Raw genomic sequence first — 27,476 nt, 5'->3', positions numbered from 1 at the left:
TATCAAGGTTTCTTCACTTAAAGGTCAGCTCTCCCTGGAGTCTCCTTTTGTCTGGAAGATGACATATATTAAAATTTTATAACAGTTCCCACTAGTTTCAATCCCACAATCTTGGGATCAGTGTGGCTGTTCTTCTTAGCAGCCTATCAAGTGCAACAAATGCCTTAGGTGAGCAGTAAGGAGATTGGAATTAGGCTCTTCTAAGCAAGACTTGTTTGCATAAATGTTTAAACCTGGTCACAGAGGTGCTGATAAGGCTCCTTTCACTTCAGATGAAAGGAGCTGCCTACACTTTCACATATAAAACAGCTGATATTTTAAAATAAGATAGAGCAAGGATGGGTGCACCTGGGTGCAGGGCTACACTTAGAACCATGATTTTTTTCACTGCTCTTTGCACATAATTTAAAATAATAACTAATCTTCTCTTAGTGTAAAAGATATTAGGAAGAAGATCCAGATCATCCAAGAATATGCTTTCTTTGATTTGTGTGAAGAGACTGGCCTTGGTAGTCTAAGCAAGCTCTGTGGGTTGGCACTTTGGTAGGAATGGACTTGAGAGCAGACACCAGAATCCCATTTGTCCTTCAGCCACTGTAAAAAGGGTACAAACAAATCCTTGTGGCTGAAGAGCTGTATTTCAGATGTTTCCATCAGAATAGCTTAGATAAGGTCAAGGCAATTATTTTTTTTTCTATAGACTTACTCCACTGTGACTAACACAATGGCCTGGTGCCTCTGGAGACTATTATGCCCCTGGACATTATTATGTGGATAATAAGATTAGCTTAAAAGCTTGGAGAGTCACTAAATACATATTTTCAGTATAGGAAATTTTTTTCTCAAACAGCACGACTTTTCATAATTGATTGCGTATTTTAAAATGTCAGGCAGCGTCCTGCTAAGTTTATTGATGAATGCAATGGCTGAAATGTAATATTAAGGGGAAAAAAATAACACAGCATCTAACAAACAAATCACGGTTTTCTTTTAAATCTCCTCTTGTCATGGGCTCTTTGAAGGATGCTGCAATACATCTCTGAGAACGAATATTACAGCTCATTGAATATTTGTGAAGGATTAAGATGTCTGTCCTCCTGGCCAGCTCTTTAACAGGGAGGATGTTGCCAGGGCCAAACGTCCATGATGAAACTGTTTGGATGAGCTGCTCCCCTTTACCTTTGTAAAGAAGCCAAACTGTCAAATACCTTACACTAAAAAGATTTATTAAGGTATGCTGTGATTGTGAAGGTTTCAGATAGCTTTTATCACCATCATTTGATCTGATGTGTGCCCCACTGGGACTGATTGATCATTTGCTGCTTACCAGTAGATAAGTGTGTGAGCTGGACTGAGTGGTACTGATTGAGCTGCCAGGGACCATTACAGAAACCTGGGACAATTCCAGCATTAGGTGATCCTGTGTTCTTATATAATGTGATTGGCTTGACTGAGTAGGTCAAGTTATTTACCAAGTTGTTTTTTGGTTGGTTTATTTTTTGGTTTTGTTTGTTTGTTTTTTTGTGAATGTGTGTGGTTTGGACTTTTAGTTAGGGGATGGGAAAAATAGTATCGTAACAGCTTTCTCACTTCATGCAAGAAGTTTTCCCAGCAAAATAAGCAAACATGGGCAAGTGACTTCTCTTCAGTCCTCTGCTTCTATGTTTATAGATAACTCTAGACATGCAGCCTTCTGTTTTCGTGGATAAATGAGTAATTAAGAAAAAGTAGAGAAAGACATGGGCATTGAATTTAGAGGTTCATTTCTTCAGAATATGAGAACCTTTACAAAGTCCTGTGCAAATTGATGAGTCATATGAAATTATTTCAGTCATTAATGCCAGCAGAAGTTCATCTTGGTGGATACTGAAAGCAAGTATAAATGTTATTTTAGAAAATGAAAGCACCGATAAGTTCCAAGGAGTTGGTTTTCTTCTGATGTATTGGGTGGGAGAGACAAATGCCTCCCTTAATAAAGGCATAATCTGATGTTAACCTAAAACTTAATTTGTTTTCTTCAGAAAACATTTATGCTTGCCTTGCTGCAGGTTTCACAACACTGTCTTCAGCACCTAATATATTAATGAAGCAGGGATGCTGTTTTGCATCATTTTACAGTAAAGATACACTGAAGTTATTATTAAGTTCTTCTGACACTTCACAGTACATTTCTCCATTCAGAATTGCCTACTGACTTAAAAAAACGTTTATGCTGTGAATTTGTATTCCTAACTGCAAAGGAAACCCCTAACATTGCTGAAGTAAGGTTCCAAGAAAGTGACATTTTTATACTTTTAAAATAAAATACAATGGTCTTGTCTTTGAACGAGAGTAGGTTCTGTGTTGTAGGTGAGGGAATTTCCTCAGCCTTTTTTCACAAGAGAGGTGTTCCATTCCTCTGAATGCCTCTGTCCATATTGCAATCCCTGAGGGACACCATTTGTCACTCATTTCCATCTGGACATCGAGCTGTGGTCACTACTCTCTGGACGTGACCATCCAGCCAATTCCTCATCCACAAAACAGTCCATCAATCAAATCTGTATCTCTCCAATTTAGAGAGCAGGATCTTTGGGGACCACTGACAAAAGCCTTGCAGTACTCCAGACAGTTGATGTCCGTAGATCTTTTCCTTGTCCACTGCTGCAGTCACTCCATCACAGGAGGCCACTGGGTTGTTCAGGCAGGACTTGCCCTTGGTGAGGCTGTGCTGCTGTCCTGAATCAACTCCCTGTTCTCCCTGTGCCTTAGCATAGCTCCTAGGAGGATCTGTTCCAAGATCTTCCCAGGCAGAAAGGTGAGGCTGACAGGTTGATAGGTCTCAAGGTCCTCCTTTCTACCCTTTTTAAAGCTGAATACAATGTTTCTCTTTTTCCACTCACCTGGGACTTCACCTGACTGCCATGACTTTTCAAATATCATGGAGAGTGGCTTGGCAGCTACATCAGCCAATTCCCTCAGGACTCTAGGACGCATCTTTCAGCTCCCACAGAGTTATGTATGTTCAGATTCCTCAGGTGGCCACAAACCTGATCTCCTCTAAGAGTGGGAGGCACTTTCTCCCTCAATCCCTGTCTTGCAGGCCATCCATGTTAGAGATACAGGAACAGACTGCCAATGAAGACTTGGACAAATAAAAGTTGAGTTCCTCAGTTTTGTCCTTGTCTGTTGTCACCAATTAGTTCAAGTTTGTCTTTTTTGGCAAAAAGGAGTGAGAGCTGTGTTTGAGAAGAGAAGCCAACAGATTAACTTCTGGGAAAAGGGGAGCTGTACACTAGGCAAGGAAGTTGGAAGGACTAGGTAACATTTTGACTGCATTTGGAAAGAGCTTGGATGTAGGTGAGAACAGAAGAGAGATTGGTACTGTGGTAAGGATGAGGTCTGAGCTCAGATTCATGAAATAGAGTTCTAAGGGGTTAGATGGGATGATGATAGGGAACCTCCTGATCAAGATGATTTGGGTGACAGGAACAAAAGGCAAGGAAGGGTTTATTTTTGAAAGCCTTGTGTTATTTTCCTTCCTCCCAAAACCCCACCCCAAAAAGAAATTTAAAAACCCCAAATCAAAACAAAAGAACTGTTGCAGGAGAGAGAGCCGAGTGGGTTGAGAAGCACTCAAGACTGGAAGCTACTTGAGAAAGGAAATTTGGTAGAAGATTGGTGATGTTAGCTCAAATAAAGAGCAGAAATGGAAACTGGGCTAGGAGTAGAAAGGAGACAGGGTAGGCAGCAAACAGGAAGGATGCATAAATGAGCAGTGTATAGCTGTGCTACAGTCTGGAACAGGACCTGAGGTTTCTTTTTTTTTTCTTCTTTGTATTGCTCTTCATCTATAATTCATAGCAGAATTACCAATGAACAAACAAACCCTTTGCTAATGAAATGCTTGCCTCCTATCACCTCTGCTGCTCTTGGTGTGCTTTCTGGCAGAAGAGCTTTTGCATTAATTATATTTGCTGCACAGGTCTGAGTACTGTATGCCCATGCTGGCAGCCATTGTCTGGGAGCAACTCCTCCCCTGACAGGATCTGAGAGTGATGGGCAAAGCTCCTTTGTACAGACCCCACTGCCATGGAGCGTGTTTTGGCACAGCCTTTGCTCTGCTATGGCCTATAGCAGACAGGAAAGTCTATTGCTGCTGTGAGGCTCCACTTCACATGAGCAGGAGGTATCTGGGTGATAAAAACCACTCTGTCTTGTTGATGCCTGTGTTTTGTACCACCAAGTGTTTGTTGGATGGATTGTCTGCCTATGGTTGGCTTTCTGAATAACTCTGGCATATTTCATGTGGTAGCTCCCTGCTTTGAAAAGTAAAGCCAAGCCCTTGAGGGTCAGGAAATGCCAGAAGAAAATATGCTGTATTAATTACTTAATTGAGCCTTCTAGTTTGTGTGTGTTATGACACTGGTTTTTATGAAGTTTCACATGCCTTTCTGTGACAGTGCTAAAACAAGAAAGTCTTTGCCATCTTTGGTGGCAATTCTACCACTCTTTTTGAGGGCAAATGGGTTTGTGGGTGACTCACTCCTTAATTTGCCTGTAGGAAAGGTCAAGTGCTGCAAAAGCAAGAGAATACAGGGACTTCTCAGCCTGTGATGTGAATGACATCTTTACATTGTCTTCAGTAGTTTAGAGTGGGCTTCAAATTCAGACAAAATCTGGACTTGAATTTTTTCCTTTTCCAATGACTTCATTGATAGGAAGACACATAAAAAAAAGGATTTCAGCACAGCTCACTTACTTTCAGAAACTTTTTTTCTTGCATTTTTTTCAGACACTAGGTAATACAAAGTAAAGTTTTGTATTAAAATATATTATTTTAAAATCTCATGTTTTGGGTTTTTTTAAACTTTTGGATGCTTTGTTGTTCTTTGATGCAGTTATTAGACTTTTTCTTAGGTGAAAAAACCCTACAAACAGTAAAGATTTATGTTCCAATCTAGTAATGCAATTTAAAGTGATGTAAAGGATCTTAAATTAGGTAAAAAAATCAATTCCTTTTATAATCAAGGGAATTGCAAGGAACAAAGCATTTGGTAAGTAGTATAAGCTCTGTGTAATTGTGATGGAAGATTCACAGTACTTAAGCCTTAGGATATCACTTGAGAGAATGTTCAGGATCTTGGAAATCTTTGTAGTTTAATTAAAACATTATTGGTGTAAAAAGAACCATAGAGTTATTATGAGCTTTTTAAAAACAGTTGCTTCAGGAGAGTCTTTCCTCTGACACGTGCTTGCTGCTTCCATATGTGTGTTCCAAACTCCCTGTAAGGGTCTGATCTGCATCCTCAGTGTGCAGCAGCTGTCGTGGTTTAACCCCAGCTGGCAGCTAAGCACTACACAGCTGCTCACCCCAGTGGGATGGGAGAGAGAATTGGAAGAGTAGAAGTGAGTAAAACTCATGGGTTGAGAAGAAGACAGTTTAATGGGTAAAGTGAAAGCTGCACACAGGAGCAAAGCAAAATAAGGAATCCATTTGCCATGGGCAGGCAGGCGTTCAGCCATTCCCAGGAATGCAATGCTCCATCACATGTAATGTTTGCTTGGGAAAATGAACCCCATCACTCCAAATGCCTTCACCTTCCTTCTTCTTGCCCCTGCTTTATCTGCTGAGCACGAAGCCGTATGGTATGGGATATCCTTTTGGTCAGTGGAGGTCAGCTCTCCTGGCTGTGCTCCCTCCCAGCTCCATGTGAATCCCAGCTCTTTTGCTGGTGGGGTGATGTGAGGAGCAGAAAAGGCCTTGACTCTGTGTAAGCCCTGCTCAGCAATAAAAAAAACTTCCCTGGTATTATCAACACAGTTTTTGCAAAACAAAGAATAACCCCATGTGAGGAAAATCAGCTTAATCCCAGCCCAAAGCAGCACAGCTCATCTGCTGGGGATAAGGCTCTCACATAAATTACTGGAACACCTTGATATATGAGGAAAAACACTCTTTTGGAGAGGCACTAGAATCCTGCAGAAATATTGAAGACATTCTCCTCCATAGCCATAAAATGATATTAACTGAGCAAATAGTTTTGAATGGATGCTTTATGTGATGTCTCTCCCTGTGTTTTTGAATGCCCATGAAGAAAGTGATAATGTGCTGAGTGTATTTGCTGTTCAACAAAATTTAAGCAGCCAACAACATTCTTCCATAAACATTGATTTCCATTTTTATTGCGTACTTGTGACCAGCCAGTGGGTGTTATTTCTTCTTTCTGGTTGACCTTATATGGCCAAAATCTCATGGAAAGAGGGGTTTCTCTTAGATTGGCACAGAAAATACCTGTTTTAAAATTCTGTTACTTGCTTCTCTTCGGGGAAAATATGGAGACATTTCTTCTCTTTTTTGAGTGAAGACAGGTGGGCCTGGTATAATTATGGTCATCTGTAGTATTCATCACCCTTTTTGGAGCAGATGCAGTCTCTGTCCAGAAAAATTTACAGGTCTCAGCAGTCTAGATCTACCTTCTTATTAGTATTGGAGAGGAAGAACATTAGGGCCACACTGTGCATGTGTTCTCTTCATTCCACCTCTCTCCTAGTAAGTCATTCTAGACCAGCAGACTCCGCTGTCTGTAGCTGGCAGTAGGAGTGACATTGCAGCACTGTCAAAAAAGGTTGGGATGCTGGCCAAGGTGGAGCTGGGACAGAAGGACTCTGATAAGTTTGGCAAAGAAAAGTAAATAGAAAAAGAAAGTGAGAGGCAGAGTCTTTCTAAAAGGGTTTAATGAGAAACCATTGCTTACTGTGTGTTTTTGAGGGGAACACTGGCTTCTGGCTTCTCAAGAGCTTCAATCCTGCATGTTACATGTCTGAGCTCCCACTAGAGAGGTGTTGGGGACAGTAAAACCTTGCTCTTTTCATAACTAATCTCTAATGGTCTGTGTCCTTTTCTTACCTCTCTCATGGCTTTTGTGGTCTTCTTTGACCGTGCTCTTGCCACAGTGTAAATAATCCTACTAAATACCATAGAATAACTGGTCTAGGGGAATTAAAATGTGCATTTTGTGTACTTTGTGCTTTTTCTAGAGCAATATATCTTACGAAAAATACTGCCTGTATCAGAGCTAAGCTTTTGGCTCTGGAGGTGACAATGATTTTGACTGTGGTCAGTGTGGCTGTGGAAGTCCCAGCCACTCCACTTTCACTCCAAAAGAGAAGCAGTGGGTCTCTTTTGATAATTGGCAAGATGAGCTGTTGTGCCAAATAACTCTTTTTTAACCAAAGAGCATGTAGGTACAGCTGCTGTGTTGGCAGTAGAGGATAAAAAGAGTATTCCAAATCTTACCCTTGGGAAAGAACATTGGCTACTGGAAAAAAGAATAGCTCCTCTTCAATTTCACAGGAGCTTGTTCAGTCACAGCAACTGTGTATTTAGACCTCATATCCTTGCTGAAGACAAGAGTTGTGTGTGGTTTTTGTTTGGATCTTTTATTTTGAGGTAAAGAGTGAAAACTGGCTTTAATCTTACCTTTTGTGAGGTTTATAAAGACTGTCCTGTTTTGAATAGGCAGGGTCACTGCCTATCTTGTGATTATTTGGAGGTCATATCTGAGTCCCTCAGGCAACAGGTTGATAAGTGAGCTTCATTACTTTGTGTGGGGACTATGTTTTGAATTGGAATTAGGATCCAGTGCACTAATTTGTACCTAAAAATTTGCTCATCTAAGGTAGAAGAGTATAGGAAATCCTGGAGGTTGTTTGGGTAAGCATAGACTATGTGAAGGACAATGTGGAATTGGCCTTCCACCTGTTGGTATTTTCCCTTATTTTAAAATGTAGGTTGTAGACTCCCCATGATCAGCAGGGAAACAGGTGGCCAGAGGTGCTGCTTCCTCTCTCTGGGTCACTGATATTTACAGACATATTTTTGGTCTGCCTGTAATCAGACAGGGGTATATGGGCATTTGTGAGCTTATCTGAGCAGTGGTAGGAATCAACTGGACAGGCACAAGTGAGTGCTAATAGTTTTGTAGTGCAACAAACCACCAGCTAATATGTCTCTCCTATTTTCCACACCCTTTCCACCATAAATTGTGTTACCCAAATGTTTGAATTTTGATAATCATAGTGCTATATGAAGCCAAAGCTTAATTATCTGAGGGATTTGCCTGTCTCTGTGTGGTTTGACCTTGAGTGACAGCTGTGTGGGATATTTGAGATGAGTGGTAAAGGAAAATAAAGCAGAAAGCTTACAACTAGAAAGGGCAGAGACTAGAATGACATAACAAAGTGTAGCATCCATCAGTGGTTTTCTCAGCCTAGTCTTCCATCAGACCAGGATAGAAGCAAGACTACTCCATCCTTGTTAACAGGTAGGACAAATGAGGAACAGTGTGGTCTTTGAGTTATTTGCTGTTAGGAAATGTCAGGTCCTTGGACACAGAGGTTGGTGGTTGAGAAGCTGAGGTGCAGTTTGGCATTCTGCATTGGGGTAGTTTCAATCAGCTTACTCTCTGGGTAGTCTCTTGCACCCTCTTAGAACAAAGCACATGATGTTATTCAAATACAAATAAGTGCTCAGTTTCTCTTGATAATCAGGTCCTGATTTTGCTGACACAGTAGTGACAGGTACTTGCCAGTTCAGTTCTGGGTAGGATCATGTCAGACAGCTGGCTAAGCCAGGCTAGATTGAAGTGGTTTCTTCTGTCCTGTGAAGAGTTGGGTTTGCTCTCATGGAAGCTGGCTGACTGCTGGCTATTAGGTAAAAAATGCAGTTTTACACATTTGCTTGGTATTTGTACTGTAAATGAAGAAGACATTGGAGTGACAGAACAGGGATGAGTTCCTCCCACCTGGGGTCTGTGCTGTGTCAGCTTAGGAGTTTTCAGCCTGTAGATGCTTGAGGGGCAATATCAAGGGTTTCCTGGCTTTAGGTCATTGTAAATGAAGGGTAAGCAATTCCTGAAACACACCACTGCAAATGACACAGCTTAAATAATTATATTTTATACACGGCACAAATCGAAATGCCTGAGTAGTGGGTGAGAAATGGAGTGATATTTGAGCAAAATATTTTGAATTTTCATGCAGCCAGATTAAAAAGATGATTTTGTGGCCTTTAACCTTTGCTAGACTAAACATAGCATAATCAGAACTTTTTTTTTTTATTTTTTACTCAAAGCTGGTTTTCAGGTATCATTTTCTGTTTTTTTTCTTTGACAGAAATCTTTTGTGTGATCCTCTGTCTAATTCTAAGGATTGTATTTTCTGCTTTTAGATGGGGACAACAAAATTAGGTTTTGATGTCTTGGAGCTTTTATCTTTGTGTTAGGGGAGTTTGAGGCTATTGTTTTGAAAAGTATAAAACATGAGGCAATTTTTAAGCACAAGAAACTGAAGATGAGAATATTGGAAATAAGGCAGTAGAAAATACAGCTTCTTCTGTGAGCTGTCTCTTTGGTTATTGCTTTAAATACTGAGGAAAGGCAAGGAAAACACAAAATCCAGCAAAGTTAAAAATTGCTATATCTTTGGCAATTAAGAAACCCATTATATTGATAACAGACTAAGAGGCTTTACCAGAGTCTGTTTCAACAAGTTTTCACCAAACTACTTTTAAATTTTCTAGACAATTTCACGTAATGGGCAGATATGAAGTGTTTTCGTTTTGGACAGCAGGTTGAAGCTAAAACAGAAAGTTTTCTTGCGGACTGCTAAATTTCACATAATAAGAAATGCTAATTGTACTGGACAGCAGATAGATAAGCTGAGGAAACAAAAAATGTTAGTACCATTAAAATTGCACAGCAATTTTAATTAAAACTTTAATTTGAAAATATGGCAAACAGAAATTAGAATCCATTTTGAACAGTCAAGAAGCAAAAGCAACATTTAATATTTAATTTTCTCAGTACAATCTTTGAACAAAAGTCCGAGGAGGGGAAAAATCTCAAAATACCATTTGTCTGAGTTCAAAATGTGTTCACTGACTGAAAGGACTTATTCAGGAATTCAAAATGCCAAGGAGTGAAAGATAAGGTTTTAAACATTCCTCCCTAATTATCACTGTATTCTGTTAAGCCACCTTTCTGCGCTGGCACATCATTATAACAACCAGACTAAACTTGCAATAATTTGTATAACCTTTCCTGAGTGTCCCTTGAAGGAATGCATGGGAAGTGCTACACCCCCATTAAAGATGTTTGTCTCTGTATTAATAGTTACTCTGTAGGCAGTGTGTAAGTGAGGTGTTCAAGAGTTTGCATTTTTGTTGGTAGAGTTTGACCAGCCAAAGTTGTCATTGCAAATGGCTTTGTGAAAAGCCAGTTATGGATGTAGGTCCCAGTTGGAATATGCTGCTTGTTTAACATAACTATGGTCTTCTACACCCTGCCTTCTGCCCATAACATGCTGGAAATTGCAGTGATCTTTCTCCTTTTTAGTTCTGAATTATTGTAACAGAGTTAACCAGACCTTCTGACACACTAGCTAAGTCAGTGAAGGGAGTCTTGGAAGGATCCTGGCTTTGTTCAGTGCTAAAAGGAGGAGGCTAAGGGAATGTGATCTTAATGCTGTCATCTGAGAAGATGCAGCCAGGGTTCTCTTGGAGGAACAGTGTTAGGATATTTGGCAGCAGGCATAAGCTGTAACAAGGAAAACTAACAATAAATTGTCAAAGATGGTGGTCAAGTGCTGGAAGAAAGGCCCAGAGAGGGAGTGGGATCTTCATTGTTGGAGACTGCCAGAGCTCATCTGAACAAGATCTGCTTTGAGCTAAGGATGGGAAACAGAAATTCCCAGAGATCCCTCTCAACCTAAATTACTCTTACTAGACAACTGGCCTGTGTTACCTGTACTGAAGACCCAGTGCAATTTGACAGCAGCACTTGTCAGATGTTGAAGTGACAGAATTAAAGAACTCCTTTGTGTTATCACTGGGAAACATGATGTAGGTGTATTCAAACTGCTCTGAGAATTTTCTTGGGCAGCCTATTTCCTGTGAAAGCATAATCTTGGCAGAGGTCTGAAATGGTCATAGGTTACTACCACAGATGGAAAAACATGGCTGCTTGGAGGCCAAAAAAGGGGAGGAATGGAAAAAGCAAGGTGAAACTTCACACTGGAAGTAGCTAAATAAGAAATGCTGCAGTAATCATTTGACCAAAACAGTTTTCTTAGCATGTTGTAAAATGCCCATGTTCTTGTAAAAGGTAAAATTAAAAGCCAGCACAGGTAGGAAATTTAATTGATGTCAGGCTTTCTAGCTTATAATAAAAATCTCATGAGAAGAACTGGCATTTTCCTACAGCAAGTATTAAACATTTTCCTGTGTTACTCCTACCTTCAATTAAGTTAATGTTTAAGATGCCTCTATGTGCTTCATTTAATAACATATTACACAAGTGAATCATTTGAAGAATTCTTCAGTGAAATATGGAAATAATATTCGTGTAACATCAGCAAGTTAACATCCTATTTTGATGTACTGGTCTACACTTAATATCCCAGCTCGGTCTTTGTTGATGTATTTACTCGGAAGTTGAAGCAATTTAAAACACTAAATGGAGTGACTGTGCATTCAGTCTCATTACAGACTTAATGCAACAGCAGTCAAGCACCTCATTATTGTATAACCCAATTTTTGTAGAGGGCAGAAATTGTAAGTAAAATTTTCATGTTGACCCCAGAGCATAAAGACTGTCATCCATCATTCGCTGGGTCAGATCTGAATTGCTGTAATCTTTGTAATTGGAAAATAATGCTTATGACTAAAACAGCAAAATTCTTGTAAAAGTGCATATCTTTTCAAAATGTTTTAGAAATGTTTACTACATCTTTTCCACAGGTATCCAAGGGTGGATTTGATACCATAAAGAAGTTACAAAGGCATCTGTCACTGAAATTTTTATGGACATGCATTGCGTGGGCCGATATGTGAGGACATGCATTTGCTATAACCCATGTTCTCTATTATTAATTTCTATGGGGTTTTTTGCTTCTTTTCCTCTTGAAGCACCTTTACCTAAGGCAGTTGCTGACACTAGAGAAGAAAATAAAAGCACAATCTTCTACTAGTTAAAAGGAACAAAAATTAAGATCTTGGTTTCCATACTTATGAAGGCCTTTTCAATCTCTTCATTTTGGAGTTACCCTATACTTGTGTACACTGAAACATGTTCATGCATTAGACCAGTAATTATATGAAATTATGAAATTATAATTCTTTTTAAGTTATGAAAAATATCTTTGACTATTGGATCTATTTGCACTGGATCACTGCAGATCAGGAATAAGACAGATAAACACACAGTGCATGGGAAATGCCTTATATCGCTGAAGAGGTCAAAGATCAATTTGAACATTTTTTGTTGGTACAGTTGCATTTTGGTTACTGCCAACATGCATTTTCCTAATTTTAAATATATGCAGGTATAAAAGAGCCCAATGGCTATCCATACTTATACAGAGGGAGATATAAATACTTGAACAAGAAAGACATTGCTTTGTGCTCTGAGCAACAATAAGGTTTTACCATGTTCTAAATTTTGTTGCATCTCTCATGGAATATTTGGGATCCAGTTTAGTTATCAACACTCATTTTTGGCATGATGAGATATCTATAGAGGCTAGTTCTACTCTTCTATGCTCTTAGGAAATATCATGGTGACTCTGCCTTACGATTCCTTATGTCGCTGATGCTTTGCAACTGTCTTTCAACAGACATTGTAAGAGAGTAGATAAATTTCTGTTTGAAGAGCAATCATACTCAGCAGAGGACAGGTGAGGGAAGGAATTAAGAGTTTCTCCATTCCATTAAGAGAATGGAGAGAAAGTCTGGAAATAGCTTTCAACTCCCAATTAATACATAACTATGCCTTAGATAATTTGACCATAGTCAAATTGCATTTGTGAAGTGGAAACATCTGTCTGGGACTTCAATACCAGCCTCTTGTGTCTCTTCTCCCTTGAGTGCCATCACTGCTGGCTTATAGGCATTCCTTTCTCTCTGTTAACAGTGGGTGCTTCATGGACATTATTGCACCTTGTATAAATTTGTGCTTTAAAGACACATGAATGTAGGTGAAGTCCTGTGCAATATGTGCCCAAAACTTAGGGGTATTGCTTGCCTGATGTGAATTGCATAAAATGTTCTCCTACCAGGCTGTGATGTCAAGACCAGCAGGTGTTCCAGTGTTTTTTGTGTGTGGCAGTTGGACTTCCATCAGTAATGATTATATGAGTTCATTTTTTTGGTATGCATCATTTTAGGAACTGAGAACCCCTTCCCTCTGCCTCTAACTCTGTAATCACTTTAAGAGCTGAATTTTTCATTTTCCCCTTTTGTTGTAAGTTTATGCTATCAAAGACAAATGGGGATTTGCAGATTTCAAAAGGAAGACATAACTTTTTTGTATACTCATAGGTTCCTTTTAGAAGTGCTTAAGGGACTTTTGTCATGTCAAAGTTTTATCAAAGACATTCCAAGTATCTTGCTTCTTCTCATTAATGGTTGACAACATAGATATTTCTCCCACCTCAAGAATTCCTGAGGGAGAGAAACTCTTGAAAATTCTTCATGGCTTGGATTTCTAGAGCTTGTTTTTGAAAGTGTTACTTAGCCAAAGTCTTGGCACTGTGTCAGAAGGAAGTAGGTCTCCTATAACATTGCTGACAAAGCTCTGTTGCTTCCAGGGCCCAGGTTAGGATCTCTGTGAGGCTGCGCTGTGTCCTGCCGCGTTAGGACCCATCTTTGGTAGCTCAGTAGAGCGCAGATCCTGGGAAGCATGGACGCGCCAGCAGAGGAATGGCACGCCACTGGCACCAGCGGTACATTTGGCACTGGTAGGACTTTTTGCTGACAGCATGCTGCAATTCTTTTGTGAATCAATTTGATACCAAAAATAGCTACTGGCTTTTTCAGAGACTGAGTCTATCATGGTGCGGTGGTACTGTGATTACAAAACACTCCCAGTATGGGGTAGGATATAACTTCCTAGAGGAAAGTCAGAATAAACTAGTAGAAATTAAACTAGGAAAGAAATTACACTCTCCATATAAATATAATTTGGCTGTCATGGTTCTTCTTGTGCCTGCAGTTGGAGCTGCAATGTGATTGTATCCCTTGCTGATTTAGCTGAGGCAGTGACAATGTGTGCTTGGCCTAAGTCTCATGGGTGACTCTTCAAATATTTGATCAAGAATTTTGGAAAGAAAATAGAAAGTAAGTAAATTGCAAGAAGGCAGGAAAGGCTCAGGGTCTACCTTAACTAGTGGTACAAACCCCAGTGTGTTGTCCCTGAACCTCTGTTGTGAAGGGAATGAACTCAGGACTGGCTCCAGCCATCAGGTAAAGGTGTTCATTACCCAGGAACCCCCTGAGGGTGGGCAGGCTGCTCCTTGTCTGTCAGAGTCCTGGGAAGCCATAGGAGTTCTGCTTGCTGCTGAGAAAGGGGTGAAGCATGTTGGGGGAGCAGCTATGAAGTGAGAGAGCAACTGCTTGCAGCATTATCCATTGCTCCCTTTCTTCTCCTCCTGCCCTACCTGACAGAGCAACTTGACTTTAAAGCTCTGTCCCAGTTTTGGGCTCAACTCTGTAATCAATAAATTCAGTTTTTCTCACATTGCTAGGAAACTGAGCCAACTTACAGCAGGTGTACCTTCTGGCTGTATTGCAAATGCAATAACTAAACAGTAAATGGGAAGTCCTTCCTCACTGCTCTTCTTGATGCGCTTGTCTTTGGATCAGGAGCAGGAAGCTGCTTCTCTTGTAGAATCATTTTCATGCTGCAGCAAGAGCCACTATAGCCATCTGTTGAGGAAAATTAGCAGTTTGCAATATGTTACATCTGTAAATGTATAAACTCTTGCAGGCATTACATGTGTTTATATACATACTCTGGTGTAATTGAGTATAGCTGAGGAACACAGCTTGCTGCTTCACTCCCAAGCAATGAGCCATACCATGAGAGGAAATGGCCTCAAGTTGCATTAGGGGAGGTTTAGAATGGATATGAGGAGCAAAATTCTTCACCAAAAGGATTGTAAAGCACCATAACAGGCTGTCCAGGAAAGTGATTCAGCATCCTTACAGATACTATAGAGATGTGGTGCTTAGGGACATGGATTAGTGGTGGACTTGGCAGTGTTGGGTTAATGGCTGGACTCGATCTTAGGGGTCTTTTCAATGTAAACAATTCAGTGATTCTCCTCTAGATGATAGACAATATGCTTTTGCAGGGTGGATAAAGGGTAATTTTAATTTCAAATGTATTTTATGCAAGTGCAGATGATAAGGCAAGGAATAATGTAGTCGAATATACATCTATCTTGTTGTTCAGAATTGTCTAATTATTTCAAGAATTATTTGCCTCCAGCATGTCCTGAAGGTTCTCTGTTGGATTTATTTGATATCAGAATTTTGACTGCTGCACCTTAGAGTGCCGGGATTATTTGATTTTGTTCCAGGCTTATCTTTCTTTGAAGTATAGCAAAATGTCCAATTGTTTAAGATTCTTGCATAAGTAGCTATGTTGTAAAGCTTTGTTTCTTGCTAAGACACTTTTATTTTCCCTCTAATACCTGATTGGGAAAACCAATTTTTGAAAAGCAACAAACACATATCCTCATAGTGAATACACCTTTGTTCTTGTGTTTCATTTGATATATCACTTAGTGCAAGCAGCAAAAATGAAATGACAAGCCTAAGAAAATTGTAATGGCTTTTAGTGATAAGCAGTCAAATAAGTATCACATGGTAGTAGCTTTGAAATTTTTGGTTAGAGAGGTTCAATTACATTTCTCTGATTTACTAGGCTTATATGTCACTTATATTTGCAAACTGCTTGCATATTGTAGGTTTGGGGGTTTTTTGGTGTGTGTAACTCCTCAGTGTGGTGTTTGAAGTGGATTCAATGGTCCTGAGCTTTTCCATGTATCAATGCTTAATCCCTGCTCTTACAGCTGCCTATGCTTCAGGTATTCTCTCAAGAGCAGCACAGACTCAAGCCAGACTCTGAGAACCAATACCCAAACCAACAGGCGAATAATTTACTTGTGGAAGCCTGAATTTTCCTGGGGTTTCATGTTACTCAGTCCAGCTTATAAATCATCAGCTCCGGGAGTCATGGTATAGAACAGTGTGAACTTTGCTGGCATTTCTTTCTCTTGCTTTTTAAATATATTTTTAGCTTTTATAATGGTGAGAAAGGGCTGTAGAATGTCAGTTCTAAATGCGTTGTAAATAGAAATTAAATGAAGAGCAAACTCACTTTCATTCATGTTTTTAAGGGAAAATGTGACATTTTCATGATTTGGAAGAGGAACATGGGGACTATTTAATGCTTTTGCTTGAAAGTATTGAGTTGCAAGTGAAGGCTTTGGATAGGCATATTTAAGGAAACAAGACTGGATAAGAGGACAACTCTGTGTGTTACTGTGTCTCAGCATATAGATGAGCCAGTTTGTTTTCTCCCTAGCTTCTACACTGTTCCAAATAAAAAAACATTCTGTTATCCTATTGAACCAACACACTGTTTTAGAAGGTGCCATTTTATAAACAAGGCCAAGCACTCACCCTCTGTAGCAAGCCTGAGAGCCAGCCTTGCTGTGGGAGAGGCAGACTCCTTTGTGACTGGTACAAATCCAGTGAATGTAAATGAAACAGACCTTAGTTGATTCTGTGGGAAAAAAAAAAATCTCTGCTGCTTTTCCAGTAAAAAGCATTGAGACTGTTTTCTAGTAGGGGAGTTGTCTGTATTTATGCCTAGGAAGGTTATTTTGATCTTGTATTTGTTCAGTCTCCTGGTTTTTTTTGTATTAGTGAATTTTTGATTTCTCTTCCTCTGCATGTTTTACAGCATTGTAAGAAGGAGGACAATGGGAACTCTGTGGAGTAAGAGGTGCCTGATGGCATTAGCTACATGCTAAACAAACCAGTATGAATTCCAGATTTTCTCTTCCAGTGCAGGATAATAGTATATATGTATTTTTGCACTGACTCCTACAGGTGCTTTGCATTGCACTGTCTGACTTCAGTGGGAGCCACTCAGAGCATCCAGAACTGGGCACATTTGAGCATCTCCCAGTGCTCCAGTTATTGCGGGGATTTTCCTTTTCTTAACTGAAATGGGGTTATTTCTGTAGGTGCAGCACACTTCTGTACAGTGTTTTTTCATGCATTAGATGTCTCAGTTTCTTTCCAGTGACTTTCCCTTTTTCCCTTAAAATTGAAACAGCTGGTTCTATGGTAATGAGTCCCTTTGAACTGTCAGTGTGTGTATATTTCCATTTACACCACTGGCACTTTGTTCTGAACCTTCTCCCCTTCTGTCCAAATAGATTACTTGCATTATCATATCTGTCTCATTGTTCACAATAGCATTGCTGTGGATTCTCCAGACCCCCCTTCCTTACTGAGTTTATTGCTCATTTTTCAAAGGCCTTTGTCAAGCTCTGGTAGGTGTAACTTTAAATGAATCTTCATTAATAGTTGTCAGATAATCAAAGTGAAGGAGGAAAAATTGTACTTTTGATTGCACAAACTATCCTGTGGAGGGGTCTAGCTAACCTATTGACTTTCCATTACATAATAATTCATATTCAAATTAATTTTGACAGCTTGCATTTTGTCTGTATGATCTATGATAATTTAAAATTCTGTAGCATTTTATAATATAATTGATGTTGACCAGGATAATTTTTAATGCCAACAGGAGGAGAATCTTGTGCAATGATTTGAGATATGGCTGAAAACCAGGAGTCTAGGAACATGGTCCAAGATAAGTAATTGAATGACCCATTTAAGATAGCACTGATTGTTCATGAGCAGTTTCCAGAGATGCACAGAGAAGGGCCACAGTAGCAACAAAGATTAGACTTAATGAAAAAACCTTAATGCATATCAAAATAAAGATAGGTCTACTTTTCCTGTCATGCTGGGGTCTCTGTTCAGACCTGGGCAAGCCAGGTGTCTTAGTGAGCTCCTGATTAAACACATGGAATATTAATTTAATGAACTTGCTGAATCAGGAACTCCTGATGAATTCCCACCTTTCCTCATTTGCACCAAACCTATTTACAGCTGAATGTGAAGGAATGGATTTGCTGTTCACAACCAAGGAAGACTTGGTGCCAACAGTTGGTACAGCAATTATTAGAGAGTGGGAATTCTCAATTACATAAAATTTCTTAAAGAAAAATAATTACTTATCTCAATTACTATCATTCCCTGAAGGGGTGCATGGCCTACATTCTGCTGGAGCTGAACAAGTTACTAAACAGAGGAACTCTTCTACCTGAACATCCAGCCTAATTTCAGCCTTTTCTATAAATCTTGCTCTTACTTTATTTTGTTTAATTTGATCTGAGTTTTATTAGTTTTAAGCTTCTAACTGTAGACTTGGTTTTCATACTTCCTTTTATTAGACTTTAAACCCTGGAAGGTCCAGAAAGTGTAGGTACAAAGCTTTCTGTCTAGAGAGTTAAGCTGTTCATGTGTTTTGAATACTAAATGTCTCTCCCATTTATAATTGGTAAGTGTAAATATGTAGGGAGCAGCTAGTGCCACAACAACCAGTGCTTTTAGGGCTGCTCTCTTTTGGAGGCACTTATTCACAGCTCTTATTTGATGTAACTCTACTATTAGTATTTCCCACCATGTGCACATACTGCAAACATAATTTACCTTTCCAGGAGCAGACACTTGCTGTTTACTTCTGTAGAAGCAGGCATATGCTATTAGCTCATTTTCATTTCATGACCTAAGTGGCAGTAAAATAATTCAGACACAGCTGTCCACATATGGTGATGGGAAGCCTGCAACCCCCAAATTCATTTGTGTGTAGTTTGGTCTGGAGTACAGGTTTCTAAATAATAAGACCTTTCTCTAAATGCAGAGCACATTGGTTACTGCTTTTAATCTCAGCATCTTTCTCATCTACTGCTCACTTATTACCTGAACTGAAGGTGAGGCTGAGTGTGAATGTTCCCCTGATTCTTCACAAGGGGCTGTAGAGAGCAATCTCTTTGTTTTTCACCCAGACAGCTTGCAGAAAAGCTTTTTGGACATTGTGTGTAGGAGGGCAAAATGACACTGTGGGCAAAGGAGTGAACTTGAAATCAGAATTCAAATAGCATCTTAGGTTTATGTCATGGTGAATCTAAGGAGCCTGGTTCTGAGTTTGTGGTGAGCTTATGTGGATCACCATTTTGCAACGAGTTGGATCTGGTTGAGTGAGCTGATTTCAAGTCTTTTAACTCCCAGAGAGAGGCATGTACTGGTTGTGTTCTGTGTCACAAAGATCCTTACTTCTGCAGGCACTAGACAACTGAACATTTTTAAGCCATTTGGTCCCCCTGAATAGAGAAAGATGTAGCTGTCAAGTGTGTAATACTGATTTTCACTGTAATCCAGTTATCTGGGCAGGCACAACTTTCTGAACTTGTGTGCTTTTAGTGAAGTACCTACACATGAGAGCCTGTGTAGCACTACTTTGTGCCAGAAATTCTGGGCTTATGTGTACATTTTGATTTTCTGCATGGCTTTGTAGCCAAGGGCCTCAAATAATCAGTTAGTTCAACAACATATCACAGAAACAATCTGTACCCTGAAAAGTTTATAACTTGATTGTTTGCTAATTAGTCACTGAGTAGAAAAGGTTGGAGAAGACCTCTGCAGATCATCTATTCTAAGCCTGTGCTCAAAGTGAGCTGTGTCCAGACAAGTTTTGGATATCTCTAAACATGAAGTCTCTACAAGTTCTCTGAGAAGCATGTTGCAGTGTTGAACCAATATTATAATAAAAAATTTCCTTTGCTTTAATCAAAATTTCCTGAATTTCAGTCTGTGCCAGTTGCCTCTTGTCCTGTCACTGGCCACTGCTGACAAGAATTTGGCTTCATGTTTCCCTATCTCATCCTATGTATCAGTAAGATCACTTTGAGCTGTGAATCTCTTTAAAAAGGTCAAAAGAGCACGTTAATTTCTAGCAAACGAATTCTAAGTATGCCAGATATGGAACATGTTTGAGATACTGGAGACAGAGACCTGTCTTCAAGGTTCTCACTTTTTCTTTGTAGCCAACACATTCTTTAGTGGGTTTTTTTTGGTTTGGGGTTTTCTTTGGTTTTTGTTTTCCTTTGGTGGTTTCTCTTCGGTTGTTTGTTTTTTGGGTTTTCTTTGTAGCCTAGTATATTTTAATTGCAGCATAATGTAGTTTTAATTTTTTTCCAGTTGGTACTGTTTTCTTGATGTTTCACCATGGAGAGGTGAAAACAGAAGGCCTGGTTTTGCTTCAGTCTAGCACTGGCTAATAAGTTTGTGTGGGAAGCATATGATCCACCGCTTTCCTGTTTTCCTGAGGAACTGAGAGAGAATGTATGCAATGATAAAATGAAAACTTTACAAATATGTGACCAATCACTTTTTGTATGTGTTCTATTGCCTTCCTGTACTGGGCACAGCTCTTGTTCAGTGAATATCAAAACTGTGCGGATATTGAAGGAATAATAAGGTTCTAATGAACTGAAAAAGGAAGAGTTTGTAGCAAAGAAAAATGAATAATTTTTTTGCTCCATCAATAATGTACATGGTTATTGACAGAAAAAATCTTATGCAATCTAACTTCTCTATGTTTGTGCAAAACAATACCATTTTTAGCCACTTTCAGTGGGCTCAAAATCTATTTTCCAGGCCTCCAGCTTCCTGGTGATGTGACATCAGCACAACAGCCCAAGCTGGTGATTATATTAAAAGAAGAATATAATGAGACAAAAGAATAAGGCTGTGCCTTGATCTTTTCCATTGATAAATTTAGAACTTGCAAAAGCTGAAATAATAGTTGTAGTGATAAAAAGAAATATAATTTTTATACTTACCTGCTGTTCTGAAAAACCAATGTATAATTATTGTAGGAGGAAGAAAAATACATCTCTCCCCCTCACTCTGCTACTTTTTCCTCTTCTCTTCAGTGTTGAAATCATCCAGTTTAATTAAATCACCAGCCTATTTCTGCACAAAGGATGACATTTTATTAATGATGCATGATGTGTATGAGACAGAATTAACCCAATTTTCAAATGGATTTCAATTTAGAAAGGGCAACATGTAAAAATGTCTTGTAAATGTGTGGGATGAGCTTGTTGAGCAGCTTTCTGCAGGAGATGGGATTACAAAATTATGAATAATTAGACAACAGTCTCTCCAGTCCCTGGCTTTATAACATAGCCCAATATCATTGCCTTTTCCATGTGTTGTTCAGTTTTGCCCATTTTCTCAGTCATGCTTCTTTCCTAGCAGCAAGTCCAAGGAACAGTAGTTTAGGTGACAATATTTACAAGTAACCGGGAGGGGCTGAAGGTGACTGTTTTGATCTTGGGATGTCAGGCACTTTGTTTGTGGTGTGGCTCACATTTCAAATATGCCTGTAGAGCCTGAGGTTCAGAGAATGGTTGGGGTCCACTCAGGCTCCCTTCACTTATATCTGAATGGGGTAGTGACAGCAGGTCAATGTTCACATAGTGAGTTGTTGTATAGATTTGAAGAATTGTGAGTTGTTAAGAAGCTTTTATCCTTCCTGCCAGGGGAGCAGATAATCTGCCTTGTCACACACATTTACATTCCTGAAATTTGAGTGAAACTCTATTGCCAACTCCCCGTACTCTGAATTGAGAAATACCTTCCTAATTCATAGGAAAACTTGATCGGTGTGGTTCTGCAGGTTTTGAGTTTATTTTGAACTTAGCAGATTTGGGGCAAAAACCCTTCACTTTCCTTTCCATATCTCTGAAGTGTAATTTTTATCAAAACAATTCTCAAAAATCATTAACCTCTGAGAACAGGGTGTTGTGGAATAGACAATGAAAAGATTTGAAACAGACAGTCAAAATGTCTTGCTGATTAAATGGCAAATCTGCCTGCTAGAAGTATGAGATTCCTTTTTTGTGGCTGTTATGTATGGGATAAAGTGATGAAGGCACTAAAAAATGTATTAGGAAGCAAATTTTTAAAGGGTCAGGCTGTGAAGCTCAGAGCAAGTGTGCCAATTAGAGTGTTCCTATGTTCTTTATTGATGCAGAAATGGTCATATGGGGATTTTTGGTAAACTCTGTGTTGAAATATTTTTGTTGCTTCTGTTGAGAGAAATTCTTGAGCTACAAGATGGGTGGTGGTGTTCATAATGAAGTAAGGGTTGGAGGTCCCTGTTAGTCCAGCTATCTGTGCTCATGTAACTCTGATTCCTGACCCAAAAGAGCAAACACTCTACAACAACAACACGTGGCAGCATAAATATCCTGCCCTTCTGTATAGAGCATCAATCTTGGCTACTTGCTTAGGAATGGAGGCAGGTAATCTACTTCAGTAAGTGTGGAAACAGTGAAATGTATTTTGGCCATGATGAATATTTTCTGGCAATTTAAGGTTTGTATGAAAGTGGCCTTCTATGGTATTTATGCCAAAAGTTTATACAAGAAGTGCGTACTCTTTACAAGGAATAGTGGGAGATAAAAGCAGATTGGAGGAGTGCTGTACCAATTTAATTTACCCTTGTCAGTATGTTATCGTAAGAAATACAGAATTACCATCCTGTCTATCTAGCCTGTGGCTGGAGAAATGTGGCTCTATAAGCAGGAGCAGAGCTGGAAGTTGAGGTCATAGTTCACCCCAGAGTTCAGAGACATGGTGGAAAATATCATTCTGAAGTTGGCTTACTTATAAACATATGAGATGATTATTTATTTTTTCTATAGTTATTCCTTTGATTTTATTCTTTCCCCTCATGCTCTGGTTCTCAGTCACTGTTACTGTGTGGAAGGAGGGGCTGTACCTTGTGTGCACCATCCTTAATAGACCTTTTCTCTCTTTCAGAGCAAGGAATGAAGAAAATGAGCAACATCTATGAATCAGCAGCCAACACCCTGGGAATTTTTAACAGCCCATGCCTGACTAAAGTGGAGTTGCGAGTTGCATGCAAAGGCATATCTGACAGGGATGCCCTCTCAAAACCAGACCCTTGTGTCATCCTTAAAATGCAGTCACACGGCCAGTGGTTTGAGGTGAGTGTTTAATAAAATAAAATTGATTCATCTGGCACTTTAGGATGGCATAGACAAACTGCTGAGGCAAAATTGAAATAGCAAGAACACTAAAGAGAAGCAGCAATTTGAAGCCTGTGGCACAATCTTGCAAGAGTGAAGGGAGATTTTCCATTAACCCTAACACAGTTTGAATCAGAAACTTTGAACTTCTCTTTGGAATCTAGATTAAAAATCAAGATGAATAAAAAAAGAAGCATCATAAAACTTTTCCCTTTAGGCCTTATTTTTTCATAAAAGCTATATAATACTGCAGATAATCATAGTGACCACAAGGCATTACAATATAAATACGAATACTGTGGAAGATAGGAGGATTTATCATTAGCTGGTAAGGGATTTGGTGACAGAGTAGCTTAATTTGCAGAATTTGAGCATTACAGTTGGATTCCTTGTTGCAGTTAGTAAAACGAATGCATTTGCCTTATCAATTTGCCTTGTATTGCAGGTTGCATGTTTGATTAAAATCCTGCTTTGTGTTATTTTACCTGATCATGGAAATAATTTCTTTGGTAACTGGAAACATGGTGTCTTAAAGAAATTCAAATTGTAACTATAGAATATAGAATGGAATATAATATTTTTAATGACATATTGTTGGTCATTTTCCTTAAAAATTATAGTTGAGTGTTTGTGGTTAATCAAGCTGAAAGGTGTGACTTTAAAAAGAGACTAGAAAGAATGTAGGAGAAAATTAGGAATTTATTAAATCCAGTTAATTTTGAGTGCATATTCATCCCTCTCTTTTCAAGAGTTTTAACATTCAGCATAGGATTGTCCTATCTATGAAAAGATAAGAAATAATAATGGTGGGTATATGCAGAAAGCAAAACCTCAAATTTGGGGGTCTTTTAATTTTGCATTTTCAGCTAAGTTTTTCAGACTTTGAGGAGTTTGTTCCATTTATTCCAATTGTTTTGACCTATGAAGTTTTTCCATTTCAGGCCAGCACAACCTTGGAGAGTTAAGGGGTTTTTGATGGTATTCTTCTTCTTTCCTTAGTTTCCTCTTGTGGAAGTACTAGACATATTCCTGGTAGAAAACCAGACTATAAATAGAAATAAAACTCTCACCATTGTTTTTAGTGCTACAAAATCAGCATGTCCATGTAATTGAAATTTAGGGTGATAAAATAGTTAGCCTAAAAAGGAGTAATTTTAGCTCTCTGTGTAGAAAAAAGCATTTAGCTGCACTGTCTGTAATCACACAAATAGTAGAAATTATTCAAGAAAAGGATTAAAGGTCAAAATAAATGAAATGGCCCTGTTTGGAAAGGACACAATGAAAACTTTCATGCTGTCTCAGTTTTCTGAATAACTTTGGGCGCATTTACATACAGTTTGTCTCTGGCAGGGTAAGTTGATTTAAATTATATATTCTGATGTAGTAATGGAGATTCCCTTTATTTGATGTGGTTTTTAATTTGGAAAGTGATTGTCTGAATAGAGTAAATCTTACAGAATAGATCTGCCCACTGATATGATTCTCATCCTATGTCAGTTGCTGCTACTGTCTAGTGAGAGTCCAGGCAATTCATTTTAGTGTGAAAAAAAAAAAGGTTTTATTAGTTCATGTTCCTATCAGTGCTGCAAAGTGAATGCCACTCTGCCATGATGAGTATTTTCTGGCCAGCACCTTCTTAAGAGAATTTTTAATTAAGTTCCTATTGCTGAACTAAATTGAGCAGAGTCACTCAGGTATAGCTGGAGACATAATTTCGCTGGATGAATCTTCTGCTGATGGCAATCAATGATCCAGCAAGACCAGGAAAAACAGACAAAGTAATAATTAAAAAGTAATAAAATCCAGTAAAGTGAGTATATTCAACAGAGAAATCACTAAATGGCAAAGAAAGAAGTAGAACTGAGGAGTGTGGATTTAGTGCCTTCATAAGTTATCTTTAATTTCCAAGTACCTTAAACCCCTTGGGGATCCAAAGGTGCTGTAGCAAGATGCAGTATGACTGAAATGTACATACTGATCACATGCTCTGGTTGTGTGGAGGTTTTGTCAGCAAGGAGTAGCTGAATTGAAATGTCCAAAATACAGGCTTTGGTCTGTGTAGGTTGTGCTCTTGCACAGAAGTGCTTTTGAAATCCATGGAAAGTACTGAGGGCTGGCTGCATGGCTGCTCTTGGGCCAGATGCAGGTGGAGCACATGGGCTTAGGCTGATGGGGTTGCACTGTGCATGAAGTTAGAGATACTGGGATATAAGGGAATGGAATGTAATATTTTTAATAACATCTTTTTGGTTATTTTTGCTTAAAAATTATAGTTGAGTGTTTGTGGTTAATCAAGCTGAAAGGTATGACTTTAAAAAGAGAATATAAAGTATATAAGAGAAAATTAGGTATTTATTAAATCCAGTTAATTTTGAGTGCATATTCATCCCTCTCTTTTCAAGAGCTTTAGCATTCAGCATAGGGTTGTCCTATCTATGAAGAGATAAAAACTAATAATGGTGAGCATATGCAGAAAGCCACTCTACAGGTGCAGACAATCCCTGAAAGTGAGTGATCTGTGTACATTTGTCTCTGGGAGAATTTTGATAAAATATGTCAGCCTGTTGCTGAGGAATTTTTTTTTTCAGTTCTGCAGTTCTGTAGTTCTGTGTGTGCATATGTGTGTGTTTGTGTAAATTATGCCACCCACACATGTAAATATAGAATGAAAATGTGTTGATGCTCTTGTAGAGTGGGTAGGTGCCATTTCCAGAGATTGGAAATGACGTCCAAGTATTCTTCTTATTTTGTTTTTAACTGTGGTTTTCCTGTTTTGTTTAGTTTTGGGGGGTTTTGTTTGTTTCCCAGACACAGAATTGGTGAGATTGGAAGGGACCTCTAGAGGTCACATGGCCCATGTGCTGCTCAGGTGGGGACACCTAGAGCCAGTTCCCCAGGACGGTGTCAGACAGGTTGTGAATGTCTCTAAGGAGGGGATTCTGCATTCTCCCCAGGCAACCTGTGCCAGCGCCTGGTCACTGTCACAAGCAAAATAATGTTTCCTAATGTTCCTGTCTTTCAACTAGTGCACATTACCTCTGGTTCTCACTAGCCACCAGTGAAAAGAAGCCTGGCTCTGTTGTCTTTGGACCTTCTCTTCAGATATTACATTGATGAGATGTCCCCTGAGTGCTCCAGGTGTGTCACCTACAAACTTGCTGAAGGTACAGTCTGCCCCACCATCCAGGTCATTAATGGAGATCTTAAACAGTACTGACCCCTGTGTCCCACTGCTAGTCTCTGGCATCCAGCTAGAATTTGTCTCACTGATAACCAGCCTCTGAGCCTGGCCAGCTTTCAGTCCACCTCACTGTCTGCTCATCCATTCTCTGTAGCAACAGCTCCTCTATGAAAATCTTATAGGAGCCAGTGTCCAAGGCCTCACTGGAGTCCTGGTAGAAAATATCCACTGCTCTTCCTTCATCCAGCAGGCCTGGTAGATCTACTTCATCTCAGGCATGACTTTTTCTTGGTTGGCTACTCATGATGATTTTCTTATCCTTAATGGGCCTAGGATTAAGTTTCTGTACCAAGTTCTCAGGAACTGAGGTGAAGTTGGTGGGGCTGTAGTTCCCTAGATGATGTGATGAGTGGCACAAAACTCCTCAGTAGTGAAACCATGGGGAACTTTGACAAATACTTAAAGAATTCTTGGTGCTGTCCCCCATTCTGGTACAGATATGCTTGCTGTTTTTTTCCTCTTGTCTGGGTAGATGTTTCTCTGTAAAACTAACTGGCACACTCACAAATGTGCACACACACCTCCCCCCTAATATTTCCCTGTGTGTGCATGTTGGTGCTGTCTGTAAAGCACTATTTCCACCAAGCTAGAATGTAAATTATATGTTGTGTCTCCCAGGAAGATCAGCAGTTTACTCCTTCTCACACATGAAGCCTAGCATGACCGGGTGTGATACAGCATAATCTTAAATTCTGCTGTATTTATGTACTAAAAGCCAATTTCCTGATCCAGGGCTGAATTTTAGCTCTTTTAGCCATAATTTTAAGCAGGTGCACACTTGCAGGGTGCTGAAATGTTGTACTTAAACTGTTTGTATAAGATAATTATTCAACGGCTGTTTCTCCATCTTGACTTGAATGTGTTCAAGGAGTTTAAATACTGTACCAAGTTTCAGATGGTGAATGACTGAGGTACATGGTGATAAATTCCTTTGCTCCAATGATTATTTTACCCACCTAGAGTGTGAATGTCCACGTATAATAAATGTTAACTGTTAACTAATGCATTGCATTGGAGCCTTCAGCTGAGATGTGCTGGCACCGACATTCTCATTAACTCCTTAATCCTAAGAAAGTGTCTTGGCCCTGTTCATAGATGATCTGCATATGGCAAATACCCATAGTACATGTTATTTTGAAAGCTGAGTAAGTTGCAGAGCTGTATCTGGTCATACAAGATTTACATGAGATCAGGAGGTGTCACACAG

The 27,476-nt window shown here is 39.3% G+C and overlaps 1 protein-coding gene across 3 annotated transcripts in view; it reads left to right on the top strand.

The window, feature by feature from the left end:
• The window catches only part of CPNE4 (copine 4), a 229,367-nt gene that overhangs the window by 26,565 nt on the left and 175,326 nt on the right, over window positions 1-27,476 (top strand). For 2 of the 3 annotated variants that reach the window (XM_071429513.1, XM_071429512.1), the window contains exons 2-3: window positions 13,627-13,776; window positions 22,799-22,986. In XM_071429513.1, the coding sequence (XP_071285614.1) occupies window positions 13,719-13,776; window positions 22,799-22,986 (246 nt within the window). In that variant the 5' untranslated portion in view covers window positions 13,627-13,718. The remainder of the gene's footprint in view (window positions 1-13,626; window positions 13,777-22,798; window positions 22,987-27,476) is intronic. The other variant, XM_071429514.1, reaches the window with a different exon arrangement.

This window comes from Agelaius tricolor, unplaced genomic scaffold (assembly GCF_023055355.1).
Source record: "Agelaius tricolor isolate 1412-34295 unplaced genomic scaffold, bAgeTri1.0.p SCAF_6, whole genome shotgun sequence".
Lineage (NCBI taxonomy): Eukaryota > Metazoa > Chordata > Aves > Passeriformes > Icteridae > Agelaius > Agelaius tricolor.
The sequence above is the reverse complement of the archived record's forward strand: the minus strand, read 5'-3'. Positions and strand labels throughout refer to the sequence as shown.